Raw genomic sequence first — 22,279 nt, 5'->3', positions numbered from 1 at the left:
TGGCGGTGGAGTGCTGAGAGAATTGAGCTAAGACTCTCTAGGGAAGAAAAGAGGAAGGAGAATTAACATAAAAGGGAAAAGCTAGGAGTGGGCAAGTTATTATTTTTTTTTATTTTTTGCGGAAGTGGAAGGCAGTGCTGTAGTTAACGAAAGAGCAGAGAGGTTGTGTGCGACAAAGAGGAAACGCTGCGGGCCAGTTTGTGTGCAGGGCCAGTGAAGGCCATACTGAGGAACGGGAGCTCGGAAGCTTACGCAATGAGGAAAACTCTACCCCGCTGTGTGTATCACAGGAGTCACAAAGATAATTTCAAAGGGAGTTTCCTGAAATAATATGGTGAGAGATAACCAGAGCCAGGGTTTAGGTGGAGGAAGAGCATGAGCATGACGTTCTGAAGGCAGTAAAGCGAGGCCCTGCCCTAAGTGTTGGATTACCTTCTTCAGGGTAATTGTGCTTTTAGGCAAGGGCAAACGACTGTCTCCGCGGAGGCAGGGGGTGGGGGAGTGGCGGTGGAAACGTTTCCAGGATATCAGATATCAATCAAATTCAGCTCCACCACAAAAAGGTTTAGCTAGTGCAGCACTTTCTCGGAAAGTGTGTCCCCCAGAGGAGGGTCTCTTAAGTCTCTTCAAGGGTCTTTCCAAAAAAACTATTGAGAAAAACTATGCTGGGCTCCGGCAACGAGGGAAAAAGCAGGTCTCCGACAGAGTTCTTTAAGGGCGGTCGTACATTTCAATTGTTAGATTTAAATGCCTCGGTAGGGTTAGCACTGCAGGACAGGCACGTTCAAACCAGTCCCACTATGCTGCGGGTGGGAGCAATAGGGGCGCCTGCCTCCCCCTTTACACCTGCTTTTGCACTAGTGCGATTTGCCCAAGGCGCTCACAGGAGTCATCGCTCATCTTTACCTTCCGTGGAATAAGGCTGCCCCGCCGGGAGCCGCTGCAGCTCGGGACCCTCTCCACTGCCAGGGAGGCGCAGGTCGGGCCGCGGCCGGGGCCGGGTGTGGCGCTGGCGGCGGAGCGGGCGGGGCGGGGCGGGGCGGGGAGGGGGGCCGCACGGGGAGGGGGACGCGTCAACAAGCGCGGGTCCCGCCCGCCTCCCGCCCCGCCCGCTTCCCGCCTCCCGCCCCCGCCCCAGTCACTCGGCTCTGCGGCCACCCGGCACTAGGAGCACCCCGGGCGGCGGCGCGAAGGTCCTCGCCATGTCTGCGGCCATGAGACAGAGGTTCGACCGGTTTTTGCAGGAGAAGAACTGCATGACCGACCTTTTGGCCAAGCTCGAGGGCAGGACCGGCGTGAACCGGAGATACATCGCGCTCGGTGGGTGCGCGGTCGCCGCCCGTGGCCGGGCCCCGGGAGCAGCTGCTGGGGAAGCGAGCGGGAAGGGGATTCGGAGGAGATAGTGTCGGTGACAGATGGGGGCGAGCGGCATCCTCGGCACCGATCTGGCTGTCCCGGCAGGCCAGGGGCCGGAGACCCCGCCCGGGCGCCTGGGCTCGGGGGTGGGGGGGGGGCGCTGGCCGGTGTCCGGGGCGCGGGGAGGGCCGGCGCTGACGTGTCTGTCCCCGAGTCCCAGTGGCCGTGCGCAGGCTTGGCGCCGAGTGGCGGGGGCCTCCTGCGGGAGTGCGCGCGGCCACGGTCCTACCAGCCTGTCGGTGGAGCTCAGCACGGAGAAGGGTGTCCCCCCAGAAGGGAGGGGCCGCGGGCGGGGGAGTCGGGGCCTCTCCAGATCCTCTGTGGAGCGGGGTTCTCTAGGCGGGTGAGCTGCACGGCGGGGGACCCTTGCGGGAGGGAGGGCTTGAGGAAGGGCGTGAAGGTAGGGGCTCCCGGGTATCCCCAGACAGACCGCAAAGCCGCGTAAAGGCCTGGGCCCAGCCTTACAGCGGTTTGTTTTTCTCGATCGCCCTCACTAGGCCAAGCCTTGCGGTAGGGCGGGGGCTGTCCGGAGTTGCGCGTCTTGTGCCACCGGACCCACTTCTCTCCTCGTGTCTCCAGGTGTCATCGGGCTGTTGGCTTTGTACCTGGTGTTCGGTTATGGAGCCTCGCTCCTCTGCAACTTGATAGGATTTGGCTACCCAGCCTACGTCTCGTAAGTGGCTCCCCCCCGGCAACCCTCCCTTCCCCATCCCCCATCCAGGGCTGCCCTAGTTAGTACACATCCCCATTTTCCTGGGAGAGCGGTCAGTGCACCAGAGGGTAGAAAGTGCCTAAGGTTACACATTTTAGAGCCCTAACTTGATGCCTGATCTCCTGATGACTCGCCCAAATGCTTATTTCATCGGATTAAGCTGGCGGGGCGTGTACCTTGTAATGCATGCACCGATGGAAAGTGCTACAACAAAGTCTTCCTGCCTTTACTGCTGGGGAGATCTCAGCTGGGTACAGAGAGCTGATCCCTTCTCCTTCATAATTATTTTAATGTGTATTTCACTTTATACTTAGTAAAACCCCATCAAATGAGACTTCCCTAATTCAGAATTACTGTTAATTCAGACACTGTGGAGAATTTTGCCTTCCTGATTTTGAAAAGACTAGCCACTTACTACAGTGAAATGGAAAACATTGACCCTAGTATAAAAACAAAAACAACCCTTTTTTTAAAAAGATTTTATTTATTTATTTGAGAGAGAAAGACAGAGATGGCAACAGAGAGCATGAGTGGGGAGGAGAGGGAGAAGCAGGCTCCCCACAGGGAGCCCAAAGGGCGTGGGGCTCCATCCCAGGACCCCGAGATCATGACCTTAGCCCAAGACAGACGCTTAACTGACTGAGCTACCCAGGTCCCCCCAAAAAACAACCTTATAAGATGCATCCCTAATATAGCTCCCTGGTTATATAAATGACTCACTTGTATAATTAAACTTAAAAATGAATCTTATCAGATTAGGGTCTGAATTTATTACTATCTGAGGTTTTTACTCTACAGTATTTATTTATATTCTACAGTTTCGTGTTTTCATTCATTCAAATCAGAATTCTTTGCCACAAATGAATTGTTTTAGTCTGTAGCTCTACCCAAGAAAGTTGGTGGGTTTTATTTTCATTGAATTGGTCTCTGCAACTTTTCTCACCCATAGAGATAAAGGAAGAAAAACTTTTCGGCTGGGAGGCTAACACATAGATAACACATTTATTACATCTTGTGTCTATTACAGGACAAGCTAGAATTTAGTATCTGACTAGAAAGTAGGAAACATGTTTTAGAAGTTAGTTTTGATTTGAACAATTAAATTGAAGTTACATACATAGTTACTGTATTCGTCTGGTGCAGACGCTTAGAAGCACTCCACAAAGTCTGGCTACGTTAGGATACTAATTGCTTATGAATTTGGAGCTCCTGTCTTCATGTTGAGAAAAACATTTACCTTCTTCCAGCGTTACCTGCTAAAGTACCATCCAGGTTTCATGTGTATACCAAAGAAGGGCAGACTAGGAAAACTGTTTGGCTTTCAGATCACTGAAAAAGGTACAAGAATAGCAGTTTTCCATAAAATGTAATCGACTGATAATATGGTATATATGAAGAGTTTGTAGGCAACACTGATTCAAAAGGACTTGCATGAAGTGTCTGTGCTATCAGACAAAATAACATAAAAGTACATTCGTTTACTTCTGATTGTGTAGTCTACTTGCAAGAGTTCCTTTAATAAGAGTTTGGGGGAAAAAAAAGTTGGAAGCATTATTCCAGTTTGTGCTTTAGAGGTTATTGATCCCATTTTGAACAAATCCTGGGTGGCACTTTAGGAACTGCCTAGCTGCCTGAATTATTTTGAACCAGAAAGGAATATGGATTTTTGGAAATATTGAACAACATAAAACCCTTTCCCACATCAGTACCGTTTGGCACATAATCCCATGCAAAACATAACCTTCTCTGTTGGTGTGATGAGGTCACTGGTGTGGGCTTTCCTTAAGTAAAAGTCTGTTTCTGGGATCTACATAGATCCAGGTGTGGGCAGAAGCAAATGTGACTGCAGACAGAACTCTAGTATGTTTCTTCTTGACCTGAAGTGGATTAATTCTAGCAGGAATCTCTTCTTTAGTCCTATTTTAAAGCAAGTCAATTTCAGTTTTTTTGGTGTGTGTGTGTGTGTGTGTGTGTGTGTGTTTTAAATCATGTGTTTGTAGTCATTCTTTCATTCCCTGCATAGTCAACTGAATAGTATTGGCTCTTTTTACTTCCAAGAAGCTAAATGCTCCTGTCTATTGCTCAGAATTCTGTGAAATGATAGAGATGTTCATATTTCTAAGTGGGTCAGGCACTTGGGTTTTACATGTTTTAGAATTATTCTGTTCACCAAGTATATATACTTTCTTTTCTATTTGAATATTCTGAGGCAAAGTGACATTTGTAGTAACTATACTAGGAGCCGGAAAAGTGCTAAAAATCTAATAAAGGGAATTTAATGATTTCAGCAAAAATTCAGGAAATAATGAGTCATCTCTAGAGTGGTATTTATTCATAGGATGCTTCCTTTTGGTAGACCCAACTCTTTCACCTTTAAATTAAAGATAACATTCCATGACCATAAGGGAATTAAGTGAAGGTTGCTCTTCGTGGGTATTTGGACTTTTCCCTAAAACAATGGTTCTCAGCCTTGGGTGCCCATCAGAGTTATTGGAAGAAACTTTCAAAAATCCTAATGCATGGGCCCTACCTCCAGAGATTCTGGGGTAATTGGTCTGGGGTGCAGCCTGGGCTCAGAGGTTTAAGGCTCCTTGATCTTTTACAATCTGTAAAGGATTCTAACGTCCGCCCATGTTTTGAACCCCCAATGTAGAGTGGCAGCAGTAACCAGTGCTTGTTACACTTGATGGGCTGAAAGGGAGGGAAACATGGTCTGCTGACCCTGGGACCCTACCTGACCTCTGCTTTGTCAAGATGACTTGGGATTGTGTGCACGATATAAAGCATACAGACCCCCAGTGAGTAACCTCACTGAGGCATCTGTGTTAAACATTCGTCTAATCAAGTTTGTTCATTGCTTAACCAGTGTCATTGTGTGGCTGGCAGAAAATCGTTGAAAATGGTGTTATTGGTGGCACCAGAATCCGTGTTACTTAAAATGTGATCTGTGATCCGCTTCCCTTTACTTGTTCTCTTGCCTCTTCCAATTCTCCCTGTGCCTCCCAGCCAGAGCTCACCTAAAAAATATGAGTTCATCTATTTAGCGAGAATCAAATCCAGCCGCACTGCAGGCACGGTGGCAGCACTTCAGCTGCACTGTGGACTAAGGTGGACACGCTCCCCATTCTCTTCAATGAACCGTCTCCTGAGGTAAACCACATTAAATAGTACCGTAGTGGCTGGAGTGTGGTTAGTGAGCCCTGTGAAGAAAATGGACAAGGATCTGGGGTAAGGAATAACAGGAAGGACGCCCTCTGCGAATTTATCTGAGGTACTGTTTGAGTTAAGACTTGGGGAATGAGAAGGTGCCAGGCCAGCCAAGAGCAGAGCCAGGCGGAGGAGCCACGGGTGCCTGGAGCCGCTGCGCTGGAAGCTCTGCACCTGGATGGAGGTGAGGGAGACCGCGGGAGGTGCAGGTGCCATGACGCAGGGCCCGCCGCCAGGGGATCAGTGTGCATTTATGCCAGGTGGTTGAAGGGAGTTTGCAGCTTTTCTGATTGTCTTGGATGGGTTTTAAATAGGGGGTGACATGATACAATTTACATTTTAAGGTCATGGTGGCTGCCATGACCGCTGGAAGGAAGTGGCCACCCTGCCCAACTGTTGCCAGTCTCGGCCTTTCTCACTGTCCGCTCTGGCTCCTGCTGGTTCCTCTCCTCTCCCTCCATCGCGGGGAGGCCCACACCACGTAATGGTCAGCACGGGGCTTAGAGGCCGCAGGGCACAGAAGGCAAATTTGGAGAAACTCCCATGGCTTTCTTGCTTGTCTTATGATTCAGCCCCCGGGAAAACTGTGTGTGGGACCCCGGCATACCTGGCTTCGGGTCAGGTTGTGGCGTGTTAGAACCCAGATGGCTGGAGGCCTGGCCAGTGCTCGTGGAGGGGCAGTTAGGGCCTGAGGAGGCCCCCCCTTCCTACTGGTTACTCTTATTTTCTGGTACATCATTTCCCTTTGGGAGCAGGGCCTTTAATCTTCTATCTCTACGTTTCCAGACTTTTTGGCCACCCTGTATAGGCAGTCTGAAATCTAACTCCAGCTTTCTCATTGTCAAGAGCTGTTGACAGAATTGCTGTCATCTCTTGACTTCTTTGCTCTGTTCCTGGGAAGAGAGGGCAGGCCACTGCATTGTGTGAGCCTCTGTTGTTAAAGTAGATCTGCCCCCATGCCGCCGCATTTTTTTGCTGAGGTATAATTCACCTGCAGCCTTTGTAAAGTGTACAGTTCAGTGTTTGGTATATTCATAAAGTTGTACATCCATCACCACTATCTAATTCCAACACATTTCCATCACCCCCCAGAAGAAACTGGATCCATTAGCAGTCACTCCCTCTTTGTCCTATGCCCCAGTCTCCAGAAACCACTTACTACTTTCTGTCTCTATGGATTGGCCTATTCTGGACAGTTCATATCTTTGGAATCCTGTTAACATGGGGCCTTTTTTTTTTCTGGTGCAGCCCTACTTCCAGGGGCATTGCACAAATAAGAGGCTTTCCGAGAGATGCCCCTGGAGCGCGTGCCCTGTGTGCCCTCATATGCAGAGTCCGTTCCCAGAGACCTAAGGCAGCCCCCACCAGGGTTCTCGAGTGGGTGCCAGTCTTGTCCCTGCTTCTTTGGTCAAATGGAAGTATGAAAGCAAGTCTAATGACTTTATTTTCTATTTTTATTTTTGCCCTGCAGAGAAAGGTAAGGAGGAGAGTTTGCTTTTTATCCTACTCAGTGACTTTTTTTTTAAAAAAGTCTACAAAAACGTCTATTAGTTTCTCTTTTTATTTCATATTTTTCACAAAGATCAGGCTACCACCTTCTTGGGACTACCAGAGTTGGGCCGTAGGGATCAAGCATGTAATCTAATTCCTTTAGTTTTCAAATGATCCAGGCACAGAGAGAGAGGTAGACTATGTTTCCCAAGGTCACCCAGAAGCCAGACGTGGTCTGGAACCTCAATTACTACACAGGAATGTGAAAGCACAGTTAGGCGTTTTTAGTACCAAGCTCTAAAAGATTAAATAGGAGTCCAGCATTTTGGTGACTACATTCAGTCTAATGTTTGGCAGCACTTTTGCAGTCTCATGCCCCCTTCAGTGATGTGTCATTTTATCTTCTGTGTCCTCACCAGCCCATTTTAAGCTGTGCCACCGGGACAGAGAAGGTTATTGCCTTTAGCAGTTTGCACAGCTGAATACCTGCGCAGCACTTCATTTAATAGACACTTATATACCCATTTAAGTACTTGCTTTACAAATACAGCTCATGTAATCCTCATGGCACCCCGCCAATGTGAGTACTATGATTGTTCGATTTTACAGATGAGGAAACGGTAAGAAATAACTTGATCAGGTTCTCACAACTAGAAGATGGTAAAATGTATTTAAACCCAGGGAGCCTGCCTGCCTCAGTTAGTAGAGCATCAGACTCTTAATCTTGGGGGTTGTGAGTTCAAGCCCCAGATTGGGCATAGAGCTTACTTTTAAAATAAATAAATAGGGACACCTGGGTGGCTCAGTCGGTTAAGCATCTGCCTTCAGTGCAGGGTCCTGGGACTGAGCCCCACGTCGAGCCCCAGGTCGGGCTCTCTGCTCAGCGGGGAGTCTGCTTCTCCCTCTCCCACTTCCCCTCCCTCTTCTCCTCCGTCTGTGATCTCTCTCGCTCGCTCTCAAATAAATAAAAAATTAAAATAAATAAGCCAACCAAACAACCCAGGGACTCTGGTTCCAAAGTCTGTGTTTTTTTCCGTGTGGCTCCTGGGCTGTCTCAGATACACGCCATACCCAGGCAGAGATGAAAAGTGAACTGTTGATGTGAACTTTTTCTTTTCTCGATTTGACACTGTCCATACATTGTTTTCTTGCAGTATATTTTTCCTCTCAAGTAGGGTACTACTCTCCCAAATCCTACATCTGCACACACATAGGCATTCGCAGTGTTTTGCCAATATGAGTTAGAATGTATTACTAACAGGTTCTTCTGCTTGTTACGGAGCATTGATTTACAAGAGCAGTAGCATAACGAGCTGTTTGCGGGGACTTGTTCTGTTTTCCCAGGGCAAGCCCATCTGAGGAAGGCACCCGGAATTGGATTTCCTGAGGGAATGTGGCCTTGCCTTTAGTTCTGTATCAGGAGGCAAAGAATCTCAAGGAGAAGATGTTTGGGAATGACCCCTGTGAGGTCAGATCAGAAAGGGGACAGTGAGGGGGAAAATTCGGAAGAGGCACTGTCAAAATAACTACAAGAACAATTAACCCCACATAAAAGCTCCAGCATTTTCTTAGTTAATGATTCATAGCAGACAAAGTGCGAGAGCATAGGTTACAAAGGACTGAAATCTCCTCATATAAGATCTGCAATGGCAGACTCCTAACCGGAGGTTTGGGACCCAGAGGAGACTTTGAGAAAGTGGTCCTGGTGTGACTGGCATTTGGGTACCACTTTGTTTCAGAAAAGCAAGTCACCTGAAGCAAAGTCAGGCTTCCCTGATGGTGCTGGAGGATGTATATTTGTGGTTCTGACTCATTCGTAAGGGGCATGTTTGTTTTCGTGTGTGTGTGTGTGTGTGTGCGCGCATGTGTGTTTCCAAAACGTGTAATTATGGGGTTTTTTGGTCCTTTTTTATTGATGAGAATTTGGGAGTAGATCTATTTTCTACTAAGCTGAGTATGTTCCTATTACACTAGCTTTTCCCTCGGCAGCGGGGAGCTCTGTGCTGGGGTGCTCAGGAGCGGGGCAGTGCAGCCCACACTGACTTCGCTGGATGCAGCGCATGCAATGTTCTAGCCAACTCTGCACTTGGATCAGGAACTGGCATCCTGTAAATTTTGCCTTGAACATCCTGAAATCTTAGACATTTAACCATTTTACTTTTGTTGGCTTTTTATCGGTTGTGTTTTCACTTAGCATTACTGCTAATACTGCTGAACTATTTTAAGATGGAATTGTGGAGAAAACTAGAAAAAGGGTTAAGATGTCCTTATAACAGCATGTCACTATTTTTGTAGGTAATCACAGCCAGCATTTTGGTTAGTTTCTTTCCCCACCTTGCCTGTGCCATAGAGAAAAGAAAGTCTTAAGGAGCAAGTAAGATGAATGATTTAAACGACTTATTCATGATCTACTTTCTGGGCTCTAAAGCAGTTGTGGGGAGAGAGCCCATTCCTAATACTCTGTTCTAGAATGTTCCGTATGGATTTTAATGATTTTTTTTTTCCCTGTTCATGAGGGCCCTGGAGATGTAGTTTATCTGTCCTTTTGCCTTCATCCACCCCATCTGGGACTTCTCTTTTTCAGGACTGACTTTAAATGAGTATTCCTCATCTCTTATGGTATTTCCAACAACTAGAGATACATATGGGGTAATTTGTGGCTGTTGATAACATTACCAATAAGTTAATAGAGAAACTGAGAAACAGTTTCAAAAATTGTTCATGAAATGGCTTTTTGTAGCAATTGAAGTAGAAGTGGGGGCTGTAGAAACCTCTTCTGATTTTAGTCTGTCACTTGCACACTCTTCTGGTTCCTGGGAGTAGAGCTTATCAGCCCCTCTTAGTCACACAGCCACTATATATATCCTGCAGCTTCTGATACTTAGACCAGGTGATCTGGTGAAAGGATCACTTACATGTCAGAGGTAACTCGAGGCTGCTATCTGCCTGTCTTGATGTGGCTTTCTTTTGCCTGGGAAACGTGTTTAGATTGTTCTTGTCCAGGCTGTGAGGGTACTTGAGCTTAAGTTAAACTTTATGATATTACATTTACAGAACCATCAATTTTATCAACAAAGGTTGTTCCAGTAGGATTCGCACCTGCTGTTTTATTGCTTTAGGCATACATTTTTTTTAAACTATTAAATAGTTTAAGGCATTCAGTTTTGAGTTATAAAATGTTAGGGGCACCTGGGTGGCTCAGTCGGTTAAGCATGTGACTCTTGATCTCAGCTCAGGTCTTAATCTTGGGATCGTGGGTTCAGGCCCCATGCTGGGCTCCACACTGGGTGTGGAGCCTCTTAAAAAGTTATCTAGTTTAGGTGCTAGAGATCAAGCTGCTGGGGTGAGAGCTGTCTTTTACAGATTTGGAAACTTAGGCCACAAACAAGTTACTGGACCAGGGTCATGGGTTTGTTGGGGGCAAAGCCAGGCGTAGGTGTAGGGACGCCTGAATTCTCTGGCCTGCACACTTCAACATTCCTCATGTTTTATATTTGTCACTGAATTTTTCATTTTGCATTAAAAAACAAAATGGTGGACAGTTGGTTAAAAAAAGATCATTTTAATTAAACATCAAAATGTTTGACTACTGAATGATGACTTTTGTTTTAATATTCGGTCTCCATTAGAGATGTTTTATAGACTCATCTTAAAATGTATTTGCCTGTGAGTTTAGCTTATTTATGTATTTCTTTATTTTTTAATTTTTTATTTATTTATTTGTTAGAGAGAGAGAGAGAGCACAAGCAGGGGGAGCAGTAGAGGGAGAGGGAGAAGCAGGCTCCTCACTGAGCAAGGAGCCTGATGTGGGACTCGATCCCAGGACCCTGGGATCATGACCTGAGCCGAAGGCAGACGCTTAACAACTGAGCCACCCAGGCATCCCTTATTTATGTATTTCACTAAGTTGTTCATTTTATATAGGAGAACACCATATTAAAGAGTAAAGGAGCATTTATTTTTTTTTTTTTTACTGTTCTTGTATAGTCACCTTAGAAGATACTTTCTACCTATTTAGGAGGCATATTTAGCTAGCTATCTCATATCTTTTTCTTTTCTTTTCTTTCTTTTTTGAATAGGAGAGGAGGGTTGGGCATGATATAAATGATAAATAAGCAAATTGCTTTTATTGTATGTGCAGGATCCTCTTTCTTGCTTTGAGAGTGCAACTGCTCTGCCGTGAAAAACAAGTGGAACTTTGCATCCCCATAGCTTCTTACCTTCCTTTTTTCCATGAAGAAGAAAAATCTTTTCTTTATCAGCATGGAAACAAACTAGTGTTTATGTCTTAAAATATGTCATTCTTTGTCCTTCTAATTTAATGGACTATATGAGTCAAATAAGATTCACAGTGGCATTCTCCTAAACCAATAAAGGTTTAATAAAGTATAGGTAATAAAGAATAGGAAAACCATTCTGAGCTCTCAGGAATTCCTATATCACACTCTCTGATAAATACAGTGGAAGTAGTTCTGTGCATAGTGGGTGCTGTGGATGGTCATGCTATGTGTCTGCTATATCAAAAGATTATAGACATTATGGTCTGTATTCTTCATATTCAAGCTTCAAATAATCTATCTTGAAATCTGGAATATTTGCTATTAAATATGATTTACCACATTCAAAATAAAACAAAGCAAATTGATCCCAGGCAGATTTCTTTCTGTTTTTTACCAACAGCATATCTCATAGCTGTTTGTTTATTGTTTATAGGGGTTTTTTTTATTAACTGCTTTTTTGGATTCACTGGTAATATAATTGACTCATTAAAATTAAAATGATATGGGTGGATATGACCGATTTTAGTAGTAAAGCCAGGGCTTTGAAGAAATGTATTACTTAATTTTATGTTATTTGGCTAATTTGAATTGTAGCGACCAAGTTATACACAAACCATGAACAGTACAGGTGGTAGGTACCAGAATTTCTTTGGTGTGAGTGATCAGAAGCATATGTATATGGATCTGATAATTCCTAGCTCTGTTAACCCTTGCGCAAATTGCTTAACTTTCATAAAACTCAATTTTCTTATAAGTAAAAGGGGTGGATAGTATCTGTCAGCCACTTAGCACAGAGTCTAGCAATCAGTAAGTGCTTAATTAGGGTGGTTACTTTTATTGACCTACAAAGAAGAAAACGAACTTAGTCATAGTTACGATTAACTCTAGGTTATTGAGCTTTTAAATGATTAAGGGAAAACCTCCTTAGTATTTTCTTTCATTAATTTTTTCCACTTTTTTTTGGTTCCCTGTCTTATTTTTTCTTACATCTGTATCAGCAGCTTAAGACATTATTATTCCAAGAGCATTAGAGGACAAGAAAATTTTGTTCTTCCAGGTCATAAAGATGTGGTGGTATAGCTAATGGTTTTCTTCTCTTATGGTACAGTGGTATATATGTTCCTAAGCACTGGGTATAATTTTAACAATTTGCAAATATTATATCCCATTTTTCACTTTGTTTGTTTCTATTAAGATTTCCAGTTTCCCACAACTCTGCCTTCACAACCCTCCTTCATAGGGCCCTTCCCCAAGCACACATGTGCTCCTTAGGAGTGGAACTATTTTTGATGTTGACTTTTGGTCCTTGAGAATCACTATTTTGGCCCCAGGGCTTACTTACAATGTCAGATGCCATGGCAGTGCTCTGTATATGCTTGCATCTGAATGCATCTGTCGCTGATTTGCTGTGGTGGATTACCACATGGGGCAGGGAAGACCTTAGGTTCTCTGAGGAATGACTCAGTTTGGGAGGGAGAGAATACTAGAAGCCCAAGATTATCTCTGCGCAAACTTTGTTTTCTTTCCACGTGCTTAATGCTATCCTTTGGCCACTCTTCCTTCCTGCCCTTGCTCTTAGAAAATAGCAGTAAAGGTATAAACAACTAGATGGGCCACAAAGGGTGGAGGCAGCCAGTACCTGCCACTGGAGCCCAGTGGTCTGGCCAGTGGGTTCTGTGCGTATCAATACCAGTCCAATACTAAGGTAGAGAATTTGTCCACCTTCACACCATGGGCCTGAAAAATGTTCTCAGCAGTGTCCATGTTTGTTCCCATTGACCTGCAAATGGGATTTTGGGATTTCAACTCTTTACTCCCTGTAGCATTTGGGATTTGGAGAGTGGGGCATAATTAAAATCCATGGGTAATTCTCTTACCTCCTTTTAGCCTTATTAACAATGCTGTTAACCCTCTCCCAGCTGTGCTTAGCCAGAAGGACTGGAGTGTTCTTATCACTTGCTTTTCCTTTTAGTCTTTTGCCTCCCTGTAATAATAATAAATTAACACGTTATAAGTATTTATCTATTAAGGTAATATTTAACAAGAGCTTCCTCGGTTCAGGTCATTGATTCTGTGCTTTACATGTATTAATTTGATCTTCACGACAACATGATAAGGTTTATCATTCCTGCTTGACAAATGAGGACACTGAGGCCCAGAGTAACTTGCTCAAGGTCATGTGCCAGGTAAGTGGTAGAAGCAGATTACAAGGTACATGCCAAGGATGATGAAATGATGCAAAGTCAGATGAGCATTGGGAAGGAAGGAAGGGGAAAGTCTAGCTATTCCACAGTAATTACGAATTTTTTGGTAGTTTGCTTTGTTTAAATAGGAAAATTAGAATGAGTCCATTCCATGTGATGGCCTATTGGACTCTCTTTTCTCTTTCTGTGTTTATCTGTGTATTGAAGGCCTTTTAATGCTCTAAAACACAATAGTGTATGTGCTATCATTGTTAGAGAAGTTTGTTTGTAAGAAAACCATGAGCTGTTTCCTCAAGAGAGAAATTAAATGAGTGTGCCTGATGTTCACTTCAGTGTTTAACAAAGCCCTAGAGAGAGAGAGCTAGTCTCATAGGAGGAAGTAGTTGTAGAAAGTCTGGTGTTCATTTTTTTTTCCCCACACGGAAATCTTTTTCCTTCCTCTTGTTATAAAAAATAGTGCAGGCTCATTACAAAGACCTAAAATGAAATTCTTCAATCCCAGTGCCCAGGATTAACTTTACCCAATTTGAAATATATATTTCTGGACACCATTCTTGGTCTGTAAACACATACAAATATATATCTGCCTCTCTTTTTTTTAAAACACAAAGTTAGTAATCTCCTTTTTACATTCAACCCGATACCTTGGACATCTTTCTCTGTTAATATCCTTTTTAAAGGCTTCAGAATATTTCATTGTGTGGATACACCAACATGTATTTACGTAATTCATTGCTGCCCTTAATGTGTAGATGCATGCTTCTATAATATTTTATTTTTAGTTGAAATTCATTTTAATACCAATCTTTCCTCTTTGAACTTCATATTTTGGTCTATAAAATATAGAATAGGAAGAGTTTGTAAGACAGCTTCCAACTCGACATTTGACAATTTCTAATTCTGCTCTGTGAATTTCTAGAACTGCGAGCCACTCCCATAGGTGGTATTGCCGGCCATCTTCAGCAGCCTGGCTGTGTCTCTGCTGCTCAACCAGGCCTCATTTCCTTTTTGCCACCTGCCCCAAGTAGGCCAGGCCCTGCCCCTGGAACATGGTAGGTGGCTGAGGAGAGAGAGAACAAAGAGTCCCCAGCACTGAGCCCAGGTGGCCAGGCATTGGATCAGTTGTGAGAATATAGCAGTTAAGAGTCTGCAGAGAGCAATCTAAGACCATGCTGTCCGACTTTTGTGACTGTGCCCCGCCCCCCCCGGAGTAGTTCTGAAACCAGCTTCAGTGTCTGTAGTGCAGCTAACATACCCCACTGTGGGCGAGGGAAAATAGAGAGAGAATGTATGAGACAGTGGCCCACGCCTGTAGGAGGAGGGGGAGTGCTTGGAATAGTGGCCAGCTGCTTTTGGGATATTTCCAGAGCTCCTCTAGGGTTTAGCTAGGGATTGAAAAGCCCTGGGGGAGGTTAGTGTTCTAGCCAAACAAATACAGGCCTTTTAGATTGGTTCTTGAAATTTTAGCAAAGAGTTTTGGTTAGGAGATGTTTTTATTTTGGATTCCTTTACGCATTTGAGAATGGTCAGGTGAACATACTAGATCTTCTTAGAGTGACTCATCCTAATTGTAGCAGAGACATTATTCAATTTGCCTTCCCTGTCTAACTTTTCTTCTCTCTTGGCCTGCCATTCATTGCTGGAAAGGGGTAGCCTACCCTTTCGCTACAGCCGATTGGTTCCAAGTCCATCACTTGGATTTCTTTCCTAGAAAGGACGGGGAGGTGGTGCTGAGACCGAACTGTGAGCTGGAGGTTCTTAAACTTGGCTCAGCCTTAGGATCACCTCCCCAACTTTCTTCGAGTTTATACCTGTGCCCTACATGCCAGAGCCTGAACATTAGGTATGAAAAGGATCCAGGCATGTATATGTTTAATTAGTTCTCTAGGTGGAGGTGGATCATCATCTAAGTTTGAGAAACAGTGGACTTAGGGCACCAACTTGGTACACTATCCTGTTCACTTCTGATTGCCCTCCCTGCCCTTCCCACCTCTGCCTGCCTTCCGCCCAAGTAAGCAGGATGGAGGGTGGAAGGGTTCTCCAAGGATCTGGACCTTGAGACTGACGTTTCCTCCTATTTGTCTTCTTTGACCCACTCTACCCTTTCTGAGCCTTGGTTTTCTTCAGCATAAGACTAGGTCACTGTGGTCCCTTCCAAAAGGAAGACCACGAACTCTTTTTGCATTTATATTAATGCAATAAATATTTATTAAATGCCTACTTGGTACCAGACATTTTGCTAAGTGTTATACAGCCTGGTGGTGAGTTGTTCTAACTAGGAAAACAGCCTGGAATAGTGTGAAATAAGCACAGGCTTTGTCAGAGTTAATTTTGGGTGTAAATCCAATCTCTGCTATTTGTTCTTTTCTTTTTTCTTTCTTCTTCCTTTCCCTCATTTTTTCTTTCTTAAGCTCTCCACCCAGCATGGGGCTTGAACTCATGACCCTGAGATCAAGAGTTGCTTGCTCTCCCACTGAGCCAGCCAGGCACCCCCAATCTCTGCTACTTGTAGCTACAAGCCTTGCACATGTTATTTTTCTTCCCTGAGCCTCAGTCTTGTCCTCAAAAATGAAAATAACAATACCTATTTCACAGGGCTATTATGAAGTTAAATAATTATTAGGTAAAATTTAACCAAGGATGTGAAAAACCTGTACTCTGAAAACTGTGAGGCACTGATGATTCATGAAATTGAAGAGGACACAAATGGAAAGATATACCACACTCATGGATTGGAAGAATTAATATTGTTAAAATGTCCATCTGCTCAAAGCAATCTACAGATTCAGTATAATCCCTATCAAAATACCAATAGCACTTTTCACAGGACTAGAACAAATAATCCTAACATTTGTATGGAATCACAAAAGAGCCTGAATTAGCAAAAGCAGTCTCCAGAAAGAACAAAGCTGCAGGTATGGCAATCTCAGATTTCAAGGTCTGTTACAAAGCTGTAGTCAAACAGTACGGCGCTGGCGCAAAAACAGACCCATGGATCAGTGGAACAGAACAGAGAGCCCAGAAATAAACTCAGGCTTATGTGGTCAATTCATCTACAACAAAGGGGGCAAGAATATGAAGTGGGGAAAAGACAGTCTTGTCTATAAATGATGTGGAGGAAAAAATCATTAGGTTCCTACCTCTCCCAGTCTTTAGCTGTGCCGTGTTGACCAAAATGGAAATGACCTAAAGGCGTGGAGCACTGCTTAAGATTTCTTGAGTCCCCATGTTGCCTGAGAAGTTGCTACATCCTCATTCTGATATACTGAGTTGAAATGTGATTTAGTCTGCTTTTCCCTCTGACCCTCCCCACTCTCATACTCTCTCTCTCATTCTCTCTGTATCTCAAATAAATAAATAAAATTTAAAAAAAAAGGAAAAGAAAAGAAATATGATTTAGTATATGTATGAGGCAGGAGAGTGTATTGCTGAGTAATCACCTGTGGCCACTCACTTGGACAAGGAAGTATATAAGTAAATAGCATTCAGGAAATGGCGGTTGTGTTGTTGTTTTTTTAAAAGACTTTATTTATTTATTTGAGAGAGAGGCAGCACTAACAGAGCAGCAGAGGGAGAGAGAGAAGCAGATTCCCCGCTGAGCAGGGAGCCTGATGCGGGGCTCGATCCCCGGACCCTGGGATCATGACCTGAGCCTCAGGCAGACACTTAACCAACTGAGCCACCCAGGTGCCACCAGGAAATGGCAATTTTAAGCTCTTCTCTCCCCATAACTAGACTGGGGCACTTCATCTTTTTGAGTCTCAGGTTCCACTTGTTGTAACTAATTGATGATGTTATGACATGTTGACATTTTTAGAAATGAACCTTGGCTATTTTAAATTAAAACAATAATTAAATGCTTCAGTCATATGAGAAATTCTATTAAAAATCTCTTCAGCTTAAGGGTACCTGGGTGGCTCAGTCAGTTAATCATCTACCTTCGGCTCAGGTCATGATCTCATGGTCCTGGGGTCAAGCCCCAATCCACTGATAGATCGATAGATAGGACTCCCTGCTCAGCGGGGAGCCTGCTTCTCCAAACTCTCCCTCTGCCCCTCCCACTCATGCGTGCTCTTTCTCCTTCTCTCTGTCTCAAATAAATAAATAAATATTTTTTAAAAATCTCTTTAGCTTAATAAGACTTTGTGGTCCTGTTTTCTTTGATGTGCTTTGGTTCTCTACAAAGTCATGGTCAACCTGTGTGTTCAGTTTTGAGCTCTTTTTTTCCTACTTTTCAGTGTTACTACATAGTGTTCCAAGTGTATTAACACAGAAACTTTTGAATCCATAGTGTTCATAAGTTAGAGGACTAACCATTTTTTTTTAATTCCTTGAAGCACTGAACTTGAGCTGTTTGGGTGGCTTTTCTGGTTTTGAATCTGTGGATCTTGACTAACCTCTTAAAAATAATGACACAGAATGGAATCGAAAATACCAGAATGTTTCCATGGAATGTTTATTTCAGTTTGTGTTTATGTGTGGGCATGTTTGTTGACTGGATCATGTTTGTTTACTTAGTGTTGAATTGCTTTTGTTCCTCAAACCGAGACCGGAAGTGAATTATAACTCTGCATCCCCTCTGCTCAGGGGTGATGTATAAGAAACAAATCTTGGGGCGCCTTGGTGGCTCAGTCGTTAAGCGTCTGCCTTCGGCTCAGGTCATGATCCCAGGGTCCTGGGATCGAGCCCTGCGTCAGGCTCCCTGCTCAGCGGGAAGCCTGCTTCTCCCTCTCCCACTCCCCCTGCTTGTGTTCCCTCTCTCGCTGTGTCTCTCTCTGTCAAATAAATAAAATCTTAAAAAAAAACAAAAACAAATCTTTATCAAAATGATAACTTAAAGATCCACTTAAATAGAAATTGGGAGGAAAGTGACCTTTTACCTATAAAGGAGATACCATTGTTAGTTCTTGGGCTCATGTGCTTGCCTACGCTTTTCCTTTGGTCGTCCATTTGCCAGCTTCTATCTGAGGAAAAGCTAAAACACAGACAGACATAGGCCACATGTTACAAGCCATTATTTTACAGGCAGCTCTCTTAAATTCATTTTGTGACTTTTTTGTGTAAACTGAAGCACTTTTGCCTACTCTTGACTTTCAGAGTAGTGTTCGCTTCATCACTTCTCCCTGTCGCTCCCTCACGCCATCAGTGCTCATCTCAGTCAGCTGTAGCTTTCCCCCTTTAGTTGTTTCCTTAAAACAGTCATGCACACAAACATAATACCCACAGCTGCTTCTCACCAGTTCAGAGGCTTTCTTAGAGAATGACTCAGCATGATTCAGCAGCCCTAACGGTCTCTTTTGGGAACCCATTTTACCAAGTATTTTCAATAGTCAACCCATCTCATAGGCTAACAAGATTCATACTTCTGGTTTACTATTTTAGTTCAAATCAGTTATGATAAGTATCCATACATATGTCAGGATAGGATAAAAAAATTATGGAATTCAGGTTTAGAATGAAGAGAGTCCCAGGCCTGGAAGAGATTTCTGTGATTCAGAAGTAAAAGATGATTTTAAATTTATTTCCATTCATTTGCAGAATGAAATTTGTTTAAGCAGTAGTTGATACTGAGAAAGTCACATTATTAAGGTGAGGGGAGGAGAGACCACAGCCCAAGGATCACATAATGACAGTCAGAACCAAATGGACACCACGGTGTTTACTTTCACTTGTTTGTTAAGAAGTATGTTATAGACTTCAGGCAGTATCTGAACTGTGTTCCCGAAGTTCCTTTACAGAAGTTTCTATTTACCCATAACATACCTCCGTTATTAAAAGCACATAGAACTAAGTTACCATAAGAGAATTTTTTTTTTTAAGATTTTACTTTTAAGTAATCTCTACACCCAACATGGGGCTCAGACTCACAACCCCAAGATCAAGAGTTGCACACTCCACCAACCGAGCCAGCCAGGCGCCCCACCATGAGAGAATTCTTGATGTATCACTGGTGTCAGGATGCCACTTGGGGGTTCCCAGTCATTGGTGGTATCTCCTGGTGCCTGGGTTGAGGCACAGGCAGGGTGGAAATCCAGGGGAAAGTTAGTGCTGGTTTCTCTGGTGACCAGAAGATTGGTAACCAATGGCTTGTCTTATTTCCACACTGCTTCGTATCCTTATGTTGTATTCTTATCTCAGTGACATGGTGCATGCATTTTCCTGAGTTTCCTCCTTGGGGCTGGAGGGCAGGCTGTCAAAGTCTACTGTTTGAAAGTGTTTCATGGAGGTCTCCCTACATGATCTATGTGCTTTTTATTGCCTTTCAGAATTAAAGCCATAGAGAGTCCCAACAAAGAAGATGATACCCAGTGGCTGACCTACTGGGTAGTGTATGGTGTGTTCAGCATTGCCGAATTCTTCTCTGACCTTTTCCTGTCATGGGTCCCCTTCTACTACATGCTGAAGGTATGTTGGCTTTTCCTGAACTGCTCTGTTTCCTTCCATCTATGGATTTGCTTTGTGCCCTACCACTAAAATAAACTCCATCTCAGGACCTCTATAGAGGCATAGGAACAAAGGCTTGAATGTTAAACATCTGTGGCTCTTCCTCCCCTTAGAAACAGGAAGACTGAGTTCGGCACAGCTCACTTTGGAAGTCACTTGTCTTGGAAACAGCCAAAGCAATTATGCATTCAAGGTGTGCTTTTTTTTTTTTTAAGATTTTATTTATTCATTTGAGACACAGAGATACAGAGAGAGAGAGAGAGAGAGAGAGCACAAGCAGGGAGAGAGGCAGAGGGAGAGGGAGAAGCAGGCTCCCCGCTGAGCAGGGAGCCTGATGCGGGGCTCGATCCCAGGACCCTGGGATCATGACCTGAGCCGAAGGCAGACGCTTAACCATCTGAGCCACCCAGGCGCCCCAAGGTGTGCTTGATAATAAAAGATGGAAATTCAGTAACGTGGCATAGGCATTGCCGGTAGTTTGCCAAGATCCTATCTTCAAGCAGAGTTGTCTGTGGTCGACGCAGAAGCACTGCACATTTTGGCAAGTCATTGAGTATTCACACTGGTGTGCAGGAGTCATTATTTCTAGAAGAGAAAAGTACTCATTTCTTACATAGGTTTGGAGAAAGATGTGAAAGGGGCGCTCTGAGGAAGTCATTTTGAGAACGTTGGCAGGTGCCTTGGTCAGGGAGCTGCCCTGCTACACCTTGTGTTTGGTAGAGAACCGACCTTGGTAACCATCATGTGAGGAAAAGGATTAGGAAGTCGAAACTCATTCCTACTGGGACCCATATCGATTCTGAATGAGAAAGTTAACATCTTCTAAGAGATAGGGTGTATGTAAGGTTTCATTGGAAACCTTAAATGCTCTCATCAAATCTTTTTCTTTGTGACTTTTACATTTTGTCCTGCTTCTATACCTCCAAGTTAGAAAACATTCTCCTGTACTTTTTTTCTAAAATGGAGGTTTGGGCATAGAAGTCCTGTCCTTGTTGAGGCGCTGAGGAAAATGAGTGGAACTCTGTAGCCAGGGTGGTTCCTCCCCGTCCACTCCTCTGCCCCCTTGAGCTGTGCGGTACGGCTTATGAGCATCTCCCTCTAACGCTTCTCGGGGAGCAAAGGGTGCTCCCTTGGCCTGCAGGACTGTTTAGTGCGAGAAGAGTGATGAACTGTAGTTCCTCTGCCGTCTGGGGCTTCCTACCCACAGTTTACTGGGACCAGCATGCATTGGCGTGTGGTTTTCCTCCATCCCAGGGCCTGACAGAGCAGCTGATACTCCCAGTGGAAAACGAGCTTACAGACCAAAATAACAAGATATTTGAAAAGTATAACCACTTCAAAAGAAAGACAACACAATCAATTACAAAATTCTGTCAGCAGTAGAAATATTAGAACTGACTAACCAGGACTTCTAAGATAGACTGCTAGCAGAAGAAGTATAGCAATATGAAATAGGAACCAGAAAGCGCAGGAAAGAGCCAAGGAAAAATATGAGATATGAAAAAGAGTTGAAATAAAGAACACACGGTATGGCATAAATAACAGAATGGAACAAACTTGAAAACTAGAAGGAAAGATTGAAAAAATATATATACATGTATTTCAAAGTAATCTACAGGTTTAGTGTATTCTCTATCAAAATACCAATAGCATTTTACATAGAACTAGAATAAATAATCCTAAAATTTGTATGGAACCACAAAAGACCCCAAATAGCCAAGGCAGTTTTGAAAAAGAACAGAGCTGGAGGTATCACAATCCCAGATTCCAGAGCTACTACAAAGGTCTGACTATTCAGCTAGAAATAGTGGATTGTGAGCTATGCTCTGAGGTCGGTCTTTAAGCAGGAGGTTTTTAAAAATAAATGTAAAAGCCCTTTTTTCCCCCTCTGATAATGAAGGTAGTCTATGTTCACTTCTTTATTCAGAAGATATTTATTTAGAACCTCTATGTGCCAGAATCTGTTTTAGGTCAGAAGCATATTTTGGTGAATAAAAGAAGTCACTGCTGTCTTACTGTTTACATTCATTTGTGTGTGTATGTGTGCGTGTGTGTGTGTGTGTGTTGGGGCATGTTTCATATAGGGAGGAAAAGTCCTACCATCATTAACATCTTAGTCTTTCTGAATTTTTTTAATGTGGGAACATATCAGTCCACATGCATAAAGACACACAGATCCATGTATATATTATTGTTTTAACCATGTATGTATGGTTGAGACCACATATTATACACAATTCTGTATCTCACTTTTTTAAAATAATTTTTATTGTTATGGTAATCACCATACATCATTAGCTTTTGATGTAGTGTTCCATGATTCATTGTTTGTGCATAACACCCAGTGCTCCACGCAGAATGTGCCCTCTTTAATACCCATCACCAGGCTAACCCATCCCCCCACCCCCCTCCCCTCTAGAACCCTCAGTTTGTTTTTCAGAGTCCATCATCTCTCATGATTCGTCTCCCCCTCCGACTTACTCCCCTTCATTCTTCCCCTCCTGCTATCTTCTTCTTTTTTTTTT

The 22,279-nt window shown here is 43.7% G+C and overlaps 1 protein-coding gene and 1 long non-coding RNA gene across 2 annotated transcripts in view; one reads left to right on the top strand and one right to left on the bottom strand.

The window, feature by feature from the left end:
* The window catches only part of LOC141371822 (uncharacterized), a 30,074-nt gene extending 29,035 nt beyond the window's left edge, over nucleotides 1-1,039 (bottom strand). Inside the window, exon 1 of the long non-coding RNA XR_012377064.1 lies at nucleotides 907-1,039. This is a non-coding gene — a long non-coding RNA (uncharacterized lncRNA). The remainder of the gene's footprint in view (nucleotides 1-906) is intronic.
* Nucleotides 1,040-1,131: 92 nt separating this feature from the next.
* The window catches only part of REEP5 (receptor accessory protein 5), a 40,394-nt gene continuing 19,246 nt past the window's right edge, over nucleotides 1,132-22,279 (top strand). The window contains exons 1-3 of the mRNA XM_025866891.2: nucleotides 1,132-1,320; nucleotides 1,996-2,089; nucleotides 19,577-19,715. Of these exons, the coding sequence (XP_025722676.1) occupies nucleotides 1,203-1,320; nucleotides 1,996-2,089; nucleotides 19,577-19,715 (351 nt within the window). The 5' untranslated portion in view covers nucleotides 1,132-1,202. The remainder of the gene's footprint in view (nucleotides 1,321-1,995; nucleotides 2,090-19,576; nucleotides 19,716-22,279) is intronic.

The sequence above is a fragment of the Callorhinus ursinus genome, unplaced genomic scaffold (assembly GCF_003265705.2).
Source record: "Callorhinus ursinus isolate GAN/ISIS: 27379988/994484 unplaced genomic scaffold, GSC_fseal_2.0 scaffold3, whole genome shotgun sequence".
NCBI classification, from domain to species: Eukaryota; Metazoa; Chordata; class Mammalia; order Carnivora; family Otariidae; genus Callorhinus; species Callorhinus ursinus.
This window is presented reverse-complemented; position numbering and strand designations above follow the sequence as displayed.